The sequence below is a fragment of the Phoenix dactylifera genome, chromosome 16 (genome assembly GCF_009389715.1).
Source record: "Phoenix dactylifera cultivar Barhee BC4 chromosome 16, palm_55x_up_171113_PBpolish2nd_filt_p, whole genome shotgun sequence".
NCBI classification, from domain to species: Eukaryota; Viridiplantae; Streptophyta; class Magnoliopsida; order Arecales; family Arecaceae; genus Phoenix; species Phoenix dactylifera.
In genome coordinates, this window is record NC_052407.1 from 3941285 (window position 1) to 3957222 (window position 15938).

Sequence of the window (15938 nt, forward strand, 5' to 3'; positions counted from 1 at the left end):
CTCGGTGGCATCCTAGTTAAGAGTCCCACCTCTCCCCTTCTTATCTTTATTTTTTTTCTTTTCTTTTGTCTTAATTCCTTTCTTTCTTTTTCTTCTTAATTCCTTTCTTTCTTTTTCTTCTTAATTCCTTTCTTTCTCTCCTTTCTTCATCTTTTTTCCTAATAAGGACCGGTTTGATTCGACACTCCTTTCCTTTAGCTAGTGAGCTTTTTGGCATGCTCGTCTCTCTTCAAACGATCGTCATGATCGAAGTAAGAGCCTACGTGAACATAAGCTAAATACCAAATATGAACCTCAAAGTCCAGATTGGTTTTTCTTCAAAACAAGCTACAAGGATATGTGCAACATCTTAGAACTTCCTATCTATACATCCATGTCTACAAGACAACATCCTTGAAAGAGAAACCCTTCCCCGTGCATCATATCACCATGGTGGAATCCCATTTGACCCAAATCAAGAAGGCCAGATGCCATATGTCCGGGTTAACCCCACCACTTATCTTGCACCATCTCATGACCAGGAGTTATCAAATTTGGATTCCATATTTAGGTAGCCCTTTATGTTATGATTATTAGGAGGGAAAGATAAAAGACATAGGTTTTAGTTTAATTACTAAAAATCTAATTTGGTGGTATTATCTGGTTATCTATTTAGAACTCTTCATTCTTGAATCTGGGCAAGGTTTTGTGTTTAGAGGAAAATTTTAAATCACCGTAGCAAAGTTTTTATGGGGAGCGTATCATGCGCGATGCTCCGAATCCGGCCACGGCTCTCTTGCCGAGCGATGGCTACAATAAAAAGCAGAACCCTGACAGAGCCCAGAGGACGAAGCCCAGAGGAGCGAGGTTTGAAGTTTTGAGCCGTTTCTAGTCTGAAGCTTGGATACCATGTCCCTTCCCGCCAAAGTTTCCTTCTCTTTCCCCCCCCTGACCAATTCCCGCAGCGTGTCTCTCCCTCGGCCCTCCTTCAAGCTCATCTCTCCCCCCAAATCCCTCTCTCCCAGGGCTTCTCTCAGCGTCACTCCGTCTCTCGGGATCTCCGAGACCTTCTCCCGCCTGAGGGATCAAGGAAAAGTAAGCGGCCGCGTTTCCCTGTGAATTGTTTTGCATTTGTTCTATTTTCTCTTTCTTTTGTCGGTGGATTGCTTTTTATTGATTATTTTCTTGATAAATCACTGAATTTGGCTCTGAGTTCGACCGTAATCTAGTTCTTTTGTTGTTTGACGGATTGAAAATAAAATCTTGGAGAGTAAAAGTTTGATTAGCATCGGTGCACCAAATTTTGTAGATTCATGATGTCGTGGATTTTTCTTTCATTGTGTTTCATGTGGATTTTCAGCATCTGTTCTTCTAATTTAAAAATTACGCTCCTTTTAGTGGAACGTGTGTTTTATTTTTCTTCCTTTTCTTCCTTTGTTGCTGTATTCCATTTCTTTTGCTCATCATTTATATGCCTTTTGTACCTAAAATATTAGCTAAGCTTGTTGTGATCTTGTTCTTTTGCTGTTTGGTGGAGTAAAAATCAAATCTTGGAGAGGTCTGGCATACATTGTGCTCCTATATTTGTTGATTTCATCTATCATCTACTTGCTGCTTGTCTTGCATTCCCATTCTATATTTTCTGATTTATTCTGTCACCTTGTTGCTGCTTCCTTTTTCTGTTTCATGGGTTTTCCTTTATTTGCATTCTTTATGAATTTTTCATTCCAATTTGAAGTTGCATCCATTCATGTAATTGAAAATACGTTATCCTTTCAGCTCAATATTGTTTGTCAAATATATGTTTTTATGGCTGAATGTAGTGTTAAAAAGCAATCCTTTTCTATGAGAAGAGGCCAGCAACTGAATATATTTTCTTTCCCTTTTGTTCGAAAGGCTTTCTCAAATCTGTTAATTGCATCCTGTCATCTGGTTTTGTCTATTCTGTCTATATTGTTCATTGTTTGTTATATTATACATTTGTTATGTCCAGCCATTTCATGTTCTTTGTGTAGTTAAAGTTTATCTTTTACTTCTCAGCATATTCCTTCCTTTTCTTTTCTGAGAGCTAGATGTGGATTTTTTGTGCAGTGGTTTTGATTGGAAACCGAAACAACTGAACATGCACTGGGTTTTCCCATTCTCTTAGTATTTTCTCATATCTTTTTTTTCTATTGCCCCTTCCATTTTCTTTTTTGATGCATCCTTTTATATTGGAATCTGTTTATTGAGATTAGTCTTTTTCCGGACTTTATTCAGTACTTATGAGCTTAATAATTGGTCTGTCTAGCAACTCTACATGGGACGTGAGATATCAAGCATCAGGACTAGAAAGTAAGAGAGCTGATGCATGTCTTAGGAATTCATTCTTGAAGCAGATGAGCAGTCTTTTTTGGTCTCTTAATTGTTATCACTTTTGTTTTACATTACCCACAGATTGGTGGTGGCAACAGTTATCCCCATTAATTTATTAATTTTTTTTATACCACGACTTATAGGAAATAATTAAGAGGAATTACTTATAGGAAATTATACCAGGACTGCTCCAATTATTCATAATTTCAAGAAAAATTACTACTGTTCTGATTAAATTTTATCATCAAACTTTTATTAAAACATTTTCATTTTTACTGTCTAGTCCTATCCACTTTGTTTCAAGGTTTAGTGCTTATTTTTAGTCATAAAATCCTTGTTTTATCATTCATTTTTTTTAAATTATTCGTTAATTTGAGATAAGGCTTAATCATGACAGTTGCAATGACATTAGATGTAGTCTCATTAAGAATGATGGGAAAAGAAGGATTCATAAAACTAATCTGAGATAGTTGTGGTAAGTCTCGGTGTCTATGGTTGTTTTATCCAAATAACATATACTTATTTTATGCATTTTAGTGGCTAATATGATCTATAAATGAAAATTTTTCAAAGGATGGGTGCATTCATTAGTTGACCTTGCAAAAAGCTGTTGTTTTCATTGTAACCTTTCTTTCTTTCGTTCTTTCTTTCTTTCTTTCTTTGCTTTTTTTCCCCAAGAGACTTGCTGCTCTAGGATTATGGGAATCTGCTTGTCCTTTTACTTCGCTTCTAACTGCTATTTGTCTCCAATGCTTTAGGTCGCGTTTATACCTTTCTTGACTGCTGGTGATCCTGATCTGTCAACAACTTCAGAAGCATTGAAAGTCCTTGATTCTTGTGGTTCGGACTTGATAGAATTGGGCATGCCCTACTCTGATCCTTTAGCAGATGGACCCGTTATCCAGGTTTTCCTATTAATTCCTTTCCCGTCACAATTTTACTGTCAAATATTTCATGGTTTTTCATATTTGTGTTATTTTTAGGCTGCTGCGACACGTGCCCTAGCAAAAGGAAACAACTTTGATGCAGTTATATCCATGTTAAAGGAGGTATGGCTATCCTAAGCACTATTCTTTATAAAATTCCTCTCTATCTATCACATATATATGACACATGTGCACATGTTTGCTAGAATGTAGACTATGTGCATAAACATTTCAATGCATATATTCGCTAAATCCTAATATTACTAATGCTCGAAAAGTCAACAATGTGGGATTTAGTTAGTTCATGAGAGAGAAAAAGACCTACATTTTATTTCGTTGGCAAGTAATGTAAGTAATAAAAAATAGAGAACATGCAAAACGAAATAATAAAGGGACAATTCTAAGCCGGAGGTATGTTTATGCAAGCGAGTGAAAGTTGTTTGTAAACTTTTGCTATTAAAGATTTTACAAGGGATATAATGTTTTGGTTCATTATCATAAGATAAACATGATTGGATGTGATTTTTAATGGTTTTCTAACTTGACATGTGTGTATGTACATATTGAATATTCAATAACAATATTCTAGGACTCTCAGTTGTTTTGCTAGTAGATAAAGATTCTCAATTACCTCCATCTCCATGATTTGATGGGTGCCACTTGTTTGTAGTCAAAACTGGTCAACTAGCACGACCTTTATGCTCTTGATGGCTTTCAAACTAGGAGAATATGAGAGTTTTTTTTTTAACTACTAGTATCTCTTTTAAAATTAATGAAAGCTTAGGGAGGCATTTCATATTGGCCATGACATGATGAATGTAAATCAATGATTATACCTAAGATAACACTTATTAGTTGATTTTGGTGTATACAACTCTTCGTTAGCCATCCATATATGATATGTTTCAAAAGATGGTAACCATGAATGAGTACTTTAGATAATATTTGAACATATTAATATGAAGAAGATGAGGATAATGAACAAAAATAGAGACCAACACCGTAGGATTGAAGTATAGAAAGTGATGGGAGTCGACCTAACAAGTAGTCCTGCAATCCACCAAGATCAATTTCACCCTGAGTATGCTATTCTTATAACCAACATTTACAGATCCAATATGGATGTTAAACGTGACATATGGAACCAGAAAAGCGTAATTCAACTCTGCATGAATAGAACTTCATAAGTCAAGACAACTTTTAGCCCTTGACACTTTATTCCTCGACTTCTTTTATGCTTACTGGAATCTCTAGTTTACCCCCCCAGAATGGCTTAAAATCTCCTAATTTGACTCTGAAATTCTGTATCTATATGCAATGGAGGAATTTCACTTCCCATAAAGTGGAACTCATCTATGTTAAGTAGATTAACTCTGCATGTTGACTATAACTAGAGTCTCAAGTTTGACAAGAATCAAGTGCATGCATATGATCCAGTTGTTCTTTATTTCAAAATTGAGGAAGGTACTAGTGTTTGTTACCATGCCAAATTGCAAATTTTCATTCATATTTTTTGTATGGTGTTAGTCAAGGTTTAGAATCCTTGTATTGAACCCAGTACCTTTTTTTCATCGGAATGGTGCGTTTTGGTATAGTACTTGCACTAATGGTACATATCGACACTGAGAGGTTTAGGAAAAAAGACTATCGGTACACACCATGTGGTTGATATAACACCATTGATATGCACAAAATACAGATATATGTGGCCAGTCCATATTGGTACACAGTATTTCAATGTCCCAACACCTGTGTCAATGTTGGTCATGATGCTGGTTGTACCCTTCTGTTTTGGCATTTTTTTTTAAACATGGTCAGTTATAATAGGTGATTGCTTTCAATAAATTTGCAGATTGACTTGTTGACATTGTGGAACTTGTTGCTATTTATATGATAGGTTTTCAAGTTGTGCTATTAATACTGTCTGAGCAGGTGGTTCCTCAACTATCTTGCCCAATCGCTCTGTTTACATATTACAATCCAATACTAAAGCGTGGAGTCGGAGAGTTCATGTCTATGATAGAAAATGTTGGCGTACATGGTGAGTAGACGTATCATATGATTGAACACATTTAATAGTGTTTTGCAGCATGAATTTTGATCCGAGCAACTATGTTAAGTTAATGGTCTTGTATGGTGAGACTTTTCTTTTAAACTACATACTTTTTTATGTTATCAAGTTTCAGATCATTGGTTAATTGTTACATGCTCTTGGTTAAGTTAATAATATGAACATATGATATAGAATATCATAAATTGTTTTCTTACATGCTATGCTATGTATTGTTATTTTAAATTTAGATCCTCTTTTCTTTATGTTAGTTTGGAGGACTGTAAACTGAAACTTTTATGTTATTAAAAAACATTCATTTTAGGGAATTAAACAAAGTTACCTTGCATTTTACGTAGATGTAAAATGAAAAGGGCTTCTCCTACTCTTTCTGAGTTGCCCTCCCTCTTTTTGCTTCTATTGGCTGTATCTTTAATATTGTTGGGTTCTTCAAATGTTTTTAACTCAAATGACCAGTGTGTTAGTTTTGCTTCGGGACTTGATACATTGGCCTCTGAAATCTTGAAAACTTACGGTTTTGTTGTCAATCCTTCTATTTATCACAGAGAAAGAAGTGGTCATTGCAGCATCATGAAGCCTTGAAAAATTGTTGATCCAACAATTGGTAAAATGAAGGTGCCATATCTGGACTAGGCATGTAAATGTTTGCAAAGGGTTGAAATGTTTGATTAATTATGAAACTGCAAAGGAAGTTAAGAAATAAGATAAAATTCAATAAAAAAATGAAGAGAATTAGCAATAATAAAAAAGGAGACTAGAACAATATAATATTGGGAGTGATTTGCTGTCATTTAATTGGAAAAATCATAATAGAAAATTTGCTACTGCGTATTAACAAATCCATGATATCGACCCTTTCTAGATAAGTAAAACATGCAGAAGAGAGAGAAGGGATTCAAAGTTCATTTAATTAATATAGTAGGCTTTTCCTAGAAATCACACCCTGAGAGCTGCTTATTTTTGAGTCGTTGGCTTCCAACATAATAAGAGGGCCATCGTTATTTAACCCATGGATTGGGAACTTCTAACTGAGAATCCCCATCTTACAGCACTGAAACTGAGTGTAGCAGAAAAGAGTTGTGTATAAGGGAACTATGAATATAACCCTTTATTTACCCCAGCATAGCATACAGCACTAGAACTTAGTGTAACCAAAAAGAGTTGCATGTAATGAACACTGTGAATATAGCCCTTTATTAACCCAAATATTGCATATATCGTCTCTATAGTTGAGGTATATGTAGATCTTAACTGAAATTTCGTATGGTTAATCTTTAAGTTTCTCATGACGCAGATGTTGTATGAACAAATTAGCAATGTTATATAGAATTATATACATAAATGTTATATAGACTTAGGTCTAGATTCATTTATGGCTGGAATGTTATGTGGACCACTTAAGGATAGTGTATATATGGCTTTGAATCCCACATGCCTAAAGCTGCAAATGAGCCATGCCTCAGCCCGTTTCTCTGCTGCTCATGCTTGGCTTTTTTGTGAAGTGGTATTCAAGGTTGAGCCAAGGTTTACTCCAAGTTCAAGTTTGGTTTTGTTTTAATGAGCTTTGAACAAACCTGTTTATTGAGCCAAGTTCAAGCAGCCGAGCATCTGTTTTTCTGCAAGCCCAGAGTTTGTTCAAGCTTTGCTTGTCTATAAGTTAAGCCTGAAATGAGGCATGAGCTTGGCTTGTTTTATAATGAGATATGGAAAGAGGGTATTCCAGAAACATGTTTAACTTCTGAAGTGCTTAGGAAGTGGTTGCATATTCGAGTTTTTCGGGAGTTTGTGAAGCGGGTATGTTGTCCTAGGTAGAAGTTTCCTGCTATTAAGAATCAAACAAGCTAATGTGAGGTTGTTGTTTAACCAAGCTCAAGCTGTTCGTGAATGTCTTGGTTCATTTGCAGCCTTGAAGTACTTTATCAGGCTGGAGAGAGACTGGGTCCTACAACGCATTTGGGACCTTGAGTCTCTTCAGATTGAGTCATCTCCATCCACCTTGATCTGTCTTGGATGGGATGGATGAAGACAACTTAGGATGGCTTGACATTTGGGACACCAACTCTTTATGTATTCATTTTTGTCTTATGTTTTTTCTCTTTGTTCTTGTATATGGCTGTTTAGATTCATCTCAATATCATACCAACCTGGGTCTGGACTGGGATGATTTCTGGTTCAGGGATTTAATCCTTGATTGAAATATCCAATAAGATCAACATCCCAAACTTTCCAAAATTCCTAAAAACTGTAAGTGTCCTTGTAATACAGGGCATCCTAGTATTTCATTTTTTTTAAAAACAGGTTTATATACATCAGTGAATTGTCTACCAATATTCCATTGCAAATGCTGGAACATGGGAGTTTCAGTTGTTGCTTACAAGTATTATTACAAAGAAGTGATTTGATTTGACAAGAAAAGACCCACGCTTTGCAATTCTGGAGTAAGTGGAAAATAATCCAACATAGGGAATTAAATTCGACAAATATAAGGGAAGCTAATTGTGATTCATGATTTTAATGCCGATTTGTCAAGCATTCAGAAGTGTGCATTTTCCCAATAATTCATAATTAGAATCAGGAAAGACTTTGGATGAACCACTCAAAAAATGATCAGATCTATATGCAATTGGTTGAGAAATTAGTGTTGGAAGAATATGCACAACATACATACATACATACATACTAGTTTTATCCAAAATTATAATAGTGAAAACTAAATCCAACAATTTGCTTGAAATTGATCAAGATCACCAAAAACTGTACAGTGGGACCTCTTTAGTTTTCTTCTGACCGGTTAATCTCTTATGCTGATACATGGCAATTCCACATAATGATCTATGTGTTATTTAACTAAGTGTTTTTTTTCTTGCTGTTATCTTTTTAATAATATTATGTTTAATGCATGCCTTCATTTAAAAAATTTCAATTCTTGATTATTTATTTGTTTTGTTAACTTTCTTGGTGTATTGTAATTTTTTGTTGATGTAATCATCAAGATGATTGCTGGTGCTACCTTCTGCTATAATTTCTCTTGGTGATTCATTAGTGACTGGTACCAATTTGCAGGACTTGTGGTGCCTGATGTTCCTTTAGAGGAGACTGAAATTTTAAGGAATGAAGCTGTTAAACATAATATTGACTTAGTAAGTCCCTCCTTTATCTCATTTTTAGCTACCTCTGTGTGTTTGGATTTTGTCTGCATATGCAACTTTATGCTAAATTAGGACTTTAAAATAATAAAATTCAAGGTAACTAGATGCATCCTCCATAATGAATTGAAGTTTTGTCAAGCAAGTCGATGTTTTCACAATATTGTTATAAGTCATGCTGCTCTTGTGTGATGGATGTGCTATTATCCAATCGTGGTCATTTGTTGGGATAGTGATTTATATTCATCTTGATGAGCTTCAAAGGCGGCAGTGGTTGCAGCATACTTATTGCTCCTGATTATATTACTTTTCAATGATTACATCATGACTGAGATACGAGCTCACTTATCTATTTTGCATATGCATGTTGTGTTTGCCCATTTAAATTGGACATTTTTGGCGAGAGAAGAATGGGATATAGATAATAGAGAGAAATTTGGAAAACATATTGACTGACAGCTCAAAAAGTCGAATCAGAATAACATTGTGTCAATTTCCACATGCATAAGATTATTTTTAAAATTTATTTATTTTTTGTAAAATGTACCAAGGTAATTCTTGGTTTTCGGTCCTTTTAATTTTATACTAACATCAATTTTGTATGCTTGGGATAAGACTAAATGGTAAAGATTTAATGTTTTGTCTTATATGGTATGAATAGCTGACCAAAGTCTTAATTAAGGCAATTCTTATATTATCTATAGATGAGATGCTGGAATACCTTTTAATTATGGATGTTATGAAATAGCTAAGAATGTTTTCATTTACCATATCTAAGCTTGATTTTTGGATCTTTTAAATTTTAGTCAAGAAAAAAGGCTACACAATGACTTGATATTAGTTCTTTAGTTCTTTGTTGACTTCATTAACTTGTTCTGCCTTCTAAGTTGAAAAAAAAAACTTTTCTGCTTCATAGTTAGATAAAACTGTGAGATGCAACGGACACTCAAATATATGTAGAAGGATTCAAAATAGCCATTGGAAAGCCTTAAATGCTTCTACTGCTCCATTAATGGACGGTTGACTAACAATTGGAAGCTTGATGCTCTGCAAAAGGGACAACTCCGGATGCTCGGAGGAGGACTCTAGTGGTCTGAGAGATGGCTCTTGCCTCGTTTCCATATTCGCTCATGCCTTTGGAGATGGCTCCAAGATTTTTCTATTTATATATTTGTTTAGAGACAACTCCTGGCTTTTGGGAGGCGGCTCTTGCCCTTTTCCATAGGATGATTTCCGAACCTGGGAGACGACTCCTTCCTTGTGCCAGTCGGCTTCTAGACTTGGGACAGGGTTTGTATGATTTTGCAGCTAAGCTCCATTCACTGGAGACAACTCCACTCTGGTCGGAGATAGCTCCTTGCTAGACCAGCTATTTCAAACTCTCTGGAGATGACTCCAAACCATGTGGAGATGACTCTTGAGCCTTCTCAATAATACTCAGCTCAAGTGATCTTGCAATTATTTATTTTTCTTTCAATTTAAACACATTAGTAACTACTTAAATATTTTGTTATCATCAAAATCAATTCATTGAGGTCAACACTACTTTCAATGTTTTCTTGGTGATCTTACTAGCTAGAGTATGTGTTAAGGTTCAAATCTTTTATCAATTTCGCCAACTGTTGACTATATTTTACAACTTTATGGCATGCTTGGGTAATTCCATGTTCTCTTGCTTATTTGATTATAATTATGTGCGCAAGGAACAAGAGTCTTTAACGTTTTATAAAGATATTTTGAATCTAAAAGTTCATGTTACTGTATGAATTGATGATTTACTTTATTGGTAAATTGAAAGCTCATCTTGTTAAAGAACTAACCTTGCTTCCTTTTTCAAATTGTTCTCTCTTTTCATTTTCTTTCATCACAACATAGGTGCTGCTTACTACACCCACCACTCCAACAAAAAGAATGAAAGCCATTGTAGAAGCTTCAGAAGGATATGTATATCTCGTAAGTTGATTTGTTAGATGGGTTGAAATATGCTTCTAGTTCTTTTGATCCATTTAATAGACATTTTGATGTTAAATTACACAAAATCACACTTCATCAAAACCACCATCCACCAAGCACCACACAGAAAAATCTAGAAAAGGCAAATGCAAGTTCTTCTACCTTGAAGAGGTTATTTATCTTTTGATATTTCACATTAATGATTGCTGTATCATTATTAGGTTTCCATGTGTTCTTCCCCCTCTTTTCTTTAGCCTCATTTTACTTTCTCCAAGGAAGCCCTTTAATTGTTAATTATTTCAACATTAGCTTATCTTGTTGCAGTTTTAGGATTGTTTGAGTCAGGTGTTAGTGCATCACCATATATCTGCTCTAATGCTCTCCCTGCAAATTCCTTGCAACTCCATATGGAAAAAATCTGTCACAAGACAAAAAACTGTTACAGATTGTATGAATTAATCTGCCCTCTTTTGTTTTCTTCTATCACTAAATTTCTGGAGTCCTAAGATCATTTTATTTAAATTGTCCATACAAAAGCTGCGACCTGTGCATGCATGCAGGTACACAACCAACAAGCATTGTCGTAACATTTTAGGTATGAACCCTTCGGCCGACATTTCACCCGACATCAGAATCTCGCGTTTGTGCACTTAAACTCTGATCTTTTCTTTCAGTGCATGTTAACTTGCTGACAAAGCTTTTCCATTTTTAGTTGTGTGCGCCTTGTGTGTTTGTGTTTTGTGGAGTTTATGTACCGTTAATTGCACAAGATGAAACAAATAATTTGGTTTGGTCATCTCTCATAGTGAGTGCAAACCAAGTGTGTTACAACCTTGGCCACATGCCACCAAGCAAGTATCAGTATTTTGCACCAACTGTTTGAGGTTAGAAGATTCATTTACCTTTATGTATTTATTCCTATAAAAGGCTACATGCCAAAGTCATCAAACAAAAAGCAGGCTGATGAAATATAAAGTGATATGATCCATGGAGCAATCCACATGGTGCTCACATTTCTTATATATACATGAATATCTATCTGTATTACATAACATTCATAAATAGATAAATAAGATAGTTATATGGATAGATAGAGAGAGAGAGTGTGTGTGAGAGAGAGAGAGAGCAGTGGGGGCAACATGCAATCATGCATTAGATTCCACCAAGGATTCAAATCTCGAGGATTGATCCCATATCAATGGTTGGCTGATATGCTAGATCGTTGAAACAGGGATGGTATGGGCCTCAATATAATTGTGCCAAGAAAAGGTCTGCTGTGCTATAGAGGGTTGATGCCCCAATAAGGGGCAAAAAGGGCCCATTTTGACTGATTCAGGGGTATACCGGTCTTCCTGTATTGGCTGTGTAGAGGGCGGATACCCTGCTGATTCCACAATGATCATGTATTGCATGTGATACTGGTTTACTCCAACATGTTAAGCCACCATTGTCTGATGCCATAGGATCATTTTTTCATACCAATCACCAACGGCCTAGTGATCATGAAATGTAGGGACCCATCAAGTCTTTACATTTCAAATCTAACAGTCAGGATAATCTTTAGGTAATTAATGTTACAAGCTCCCTTCAGCCTTGTTAAACATTTTGACCAATGATGCAGAATTTTCAATCCTTTTCCCCTAAATAATTGGAAATTATGTAAGTTTATTGGTTGTTTAAATTCTCCTGATGAAATCATGGTCATTCTCAATTTTTTATATAATTATTGCTCAGTCCTTTGCCCACTGCTGAAGTTTCTAGCCTTTATCCTGCCACCCATGATCAATTGATTATCAAAGTAAGATTGTTTTATTCTGCTGAAATGGTACCACTGCTTGTTAATTATCTTAGTTTAGATCTCCACTTGTTTTTGTGCTATTTCAAATAACTTTTGCACTCATTTAAATTTCTAGCGGCTGGGCTTGATATATATTTTTTATGTAGGTGAGCTCTGTTGGAGTTACGGGTGCCCGTTCATCTGTAAGTTCACATGTTCAATCTCTCCTACAGGAAATTAAAGAGGTTTGTCACCCTAATTTCCATTTCCTTCATTATTGCAAAGCAAACAATCTATTGCTAAAGTAACCAAATATAGCCTTCATGATAGTAAAACAGCATGCGATGTTGCGCATTCTTTAAATTTCTAAATTCTCATTTCAATAGCGTATTAAAAAGCGACCCTAGTATTCGGGTGGTCAAGGGACTGCAGATTGCAGAACACATATGTGGTATGTGGGCCGTATATACAGGCAAATACGTGGTTAGTATTTTCTTTACAATATAAAATAAATAAAATATATTAAGTACAATGAAAATAACAATAATGTTAGTGATACTGATCTGGGTACTTAATATCAATATTAATATCAGCAATAATTAATAATTAGTGCTTGCTATATAGTAATTAATAATAATAGTGATAGTTATAACGTAATTGAAACTGACATTCCACTTGACCATTAGTTTGAACATGCTGCACTGGCCCATGTAAGAGTGGGGTACGTATTTGGCTCCATGATGCTAGGTAGTTCGTTTATGCAACCACATAATGCTAATGAGCCACACGCCAAGTAAGCTGCTTTTTTCGGCTTATATGTGATATGACTGCATATACTGATTGCATATAGGCAGTGTGGTGCAGGGATACTGCATTAACATATGTGGCTGTATATGTGGCCCTATGCACTGCATTTCAAAGCACTGCACTTTAGTGATCACCTTTGGTTTTTAGACCTGTCATAGTTTTCTAATGTAATTCTTTTTGTAGGAATGCATGAGCTTGTAATTTAATATTATTAGCGAATCCTAAGACTCTGGTATGAGTGCATACATATTTTAGGTTGGGAAGGGTCATGATTGTGGTGCTTGCAAATATATTTTACTTGATATGTTTGTTGGTAGTTTTTGTATGGATTGTTCTGGCAATGCCAAGTTTCGATTTATGATTTCCTGAGTACTTGGTAACTTTACGGTTAGAGATGGTGGTATTGTGCTGTTGATGGCAGGTCTCTGATTGAAGAGGAAAGTTTAATGCATTTAATTTATCAGATACTGAAAGATTAATTGCCCTATTACCCTTGGCCAAATCAATCTTGAAATTTAAAGCAGTGACCTGTGTATATAATTCTAATAATCTATTCTTTTGTCCATTTTGTTATTATGTGTCAGCCAGTGTTCTTGTAATGCTTGATATTTGCTCCAAATTTATTTTATTGTTTGAAATATAAGAATGGCTCCAACTGTATGTCCTAGTATCTCTCTCTCTCCCTCTCTATGTGTATGTGTGTGGCAAGTTGAAATTTATCTAAAGCTTTTTTTTGTTTTGCATGACTCTTGAAGTAGTGCCATATATGCTTTTTTGATTTTTTCTCTTGTTATACTTAAGGCTATTCTCACACTTGATGGTCTCAAAATGTTGTATGGTGTTTATTTTATACCTGGTCAGGATGCCTGGCTCCTGTATTTGTGAGTATAATCCACATGGGCAGGAAGGGCTGAATATGATGAGTGCCTGGAGAGAGAAGAGGATGGGATCAAGGAAAGCCACCAGTTTTGCAATGCTGAGAATTTTGGGTACTAGTAATCAATTTTTAGATGAATTCCTTCTGAAGATCTCGGCATTGAAAAATAAGCAGCCTTTCCTAAACCAGCCTACAGAGCACTCCGTCTCTTCCCTGATCCCATTTCTTAGTTCTTCCCACCGGTGCGGGACAAGGCAAACAACCTCTTAAGTTATACCAATATTCTTTTTGACATGTCAACCAAGATTTTTTCTCTTCCTGTTGGCAAATGACGATATAACAGAAAATCTTTTATTTTGGTATCTCTACATGTTCAGGTGCTAAATCCTGAGTGATGATCATACATGGGTTCAATCAGTGCACCAATACCTGGAAATGATTTTCATTCCTAACAGCTATTCTTGAACTGCTGGTTCATGGTCACTGAATAGAAAATCCAGGATTCTTGCCATGAAGAATTTGCAGTTTACCAGAGTGAAATACATGAAGTTTTGATCTAAGTTTATAGATGGTTTATACTTTATTACATTAACTTTTATTCAGATACTATGTCTGCTTTGAGAGAGAGAGAGAGAGAATAAGTCAAATCATAGAAGTCAATTATGATGAGACTGCACACTGACAGTTTCAGCTAGAAGTGTAAATCAGTATTGTGTTGCCTTTGGATAGCTTGACAGTATAGTTATGCCATGTAATGAGATCCTGATAGTTTCTGTATTGTTCGATATTCTTTGCTTTTATCTCATTTAAATGACAAAATGTTTTCTCATTGTTTACAGGCAACAACAAAACCTGTTGCAGTTGGCTTTGGCATATCAACACCAGAGCATGTGAAGCAGGTCAGATATTTGATGGAAGAAACTTTATTTACATCCAGTTTTTTGCCACTCTGATTTTAGAAACTCTTGATTATTCTATAGCTTACTAGTTCATGTATACAATAGGTAGCGGGATGGGGAGCAGATGGCGTGATTGTTGGTAGTGCAATAGTGAGGCTTCTTGGTGAGGCCAAATCACCTGAAGAAGGATTGAAGGAGCTAGAAACTTTCACAAGGTCTTTGAAGGCTGCAATCCCCTGACAAATATTTCAAAATTTGGCCTTCTCTGTGCTGAGGCATGGTAACTTACCGCAATGTGCCTGCTCTTGGTCTAGCGTGCTGTGGAAAATGATGCACATGAATGCCATAGTTTAGTAGAATTGCTGAAATACCATCTGTTTTGATCTTTTCTGCACTTAAAAGACCGTTGAAGAATGCTAATAAATTATTTTTTTTTTCATGTGCCATCTTCATTGATGTTGCTGAATTTTCAATGCAATTATTGTTTAGATGAAACTATCTGAATGCTCTTGTTGTATGTAAAATGTGCATTAAAATTAATAGAATGGCACTTTATCTAATGTAAATGCATAAGGAAACAACATATAATTCCATGAACAAGCACCAACTCTAGCACTTCAAACTTCAAAGACAGAGACTTTTTTAAATTTCTTAAATACTTCAGAAATACAAGATTCTGACCATGGAAGCACCGGTAACCAATATATTACATGTTTTAGATTCTATTAATACCTTCAAAATACCATGGAAATATAACTTGCTCGCTGATTCGAGGACAATCAGCCATATTTTTCACAAAGCAAGTCAAAGATTTAAGTTTGTTCTTAGAGTTTTTCTCCAAAAAAAAAAAAAACGTTTTGTGGCTATAGCAGCCCAATATTTAAGCTGCGAACTAGTTTTTCCATCCTTATATTTACAGCGCATGAAAATTCCTCTTAAAAGCTCGCAATGCATTATTTTTGTTGTTTATGCCCAACTAGCGAATGATTGAAGAGTGCATAAATCGTTCCCAATGCGAGAGTGCAAGATTTTAATTTTGCATGGAGACAACTGAAACTTGTCGAATTATGAGGTTTTGATTCCGCGCAGTGTCATCCTGTGCTTTGACCCTTGGTTAGGAAAGCACCCGTTCATTGAGTGGTGGCTGT

At 35.5% G+C, this 15938-nt stretch overlaps 1 protein-coding gene across 1 annotated transcript; it reads left to right on the plus strand.

Moving 5' to 3' along the window:
* Positions 1-258: 258 nt before the first annotated feature.
* Positions 259-15237, plus strand: LOC103706010 (tryptophan synthase alpha chain-like). The gene is made up of 9 exons (XM_039114290.1): positions 259-1074; positions 3093-3239; positions 3318-3383; positions 5193-5301; positions 8395-8471; positions 10353-10430; positions 12375-12452; positions 14731-14790; positions 14896-15237. Exons 1-9 carry the CDS (start codon positions 889-891, stop codon positions 15028-15030), a joined length of 936 nt encoding a protein of 311 aa, XP_038970218.1. The 5' UTR covers positions 259-888; the 3' UTR covers positions 15031-15237.
* Positions 15238-15938: the final 701 nt, after the last annotated feature.

Bases quoted from the DNA above. Each gene is read 5' to 3' on its own strand.
- LOC103706010 (XM_039114290.1), top strand. From the start codon at position 889: ATGTCCCTTCCCGCCAAAGTTTCCTTCTCTTTCCCCCCCCTGACCAAT. The intron at 5,302-8,394 runs GTGAGTAGACGT...ACCAATTTGCAG, and splicing joins AGAAAATGTTGGCGTACATG to GACTTGTGGTGCCTGATGTT. The intron at 12,453-14,730 runs GTTTGTCACCCT...CATTGTTTACAG, and splicing joins TCCTACAGGAAATTAAAGAG to GCAACAACAAAACCTGTTGC.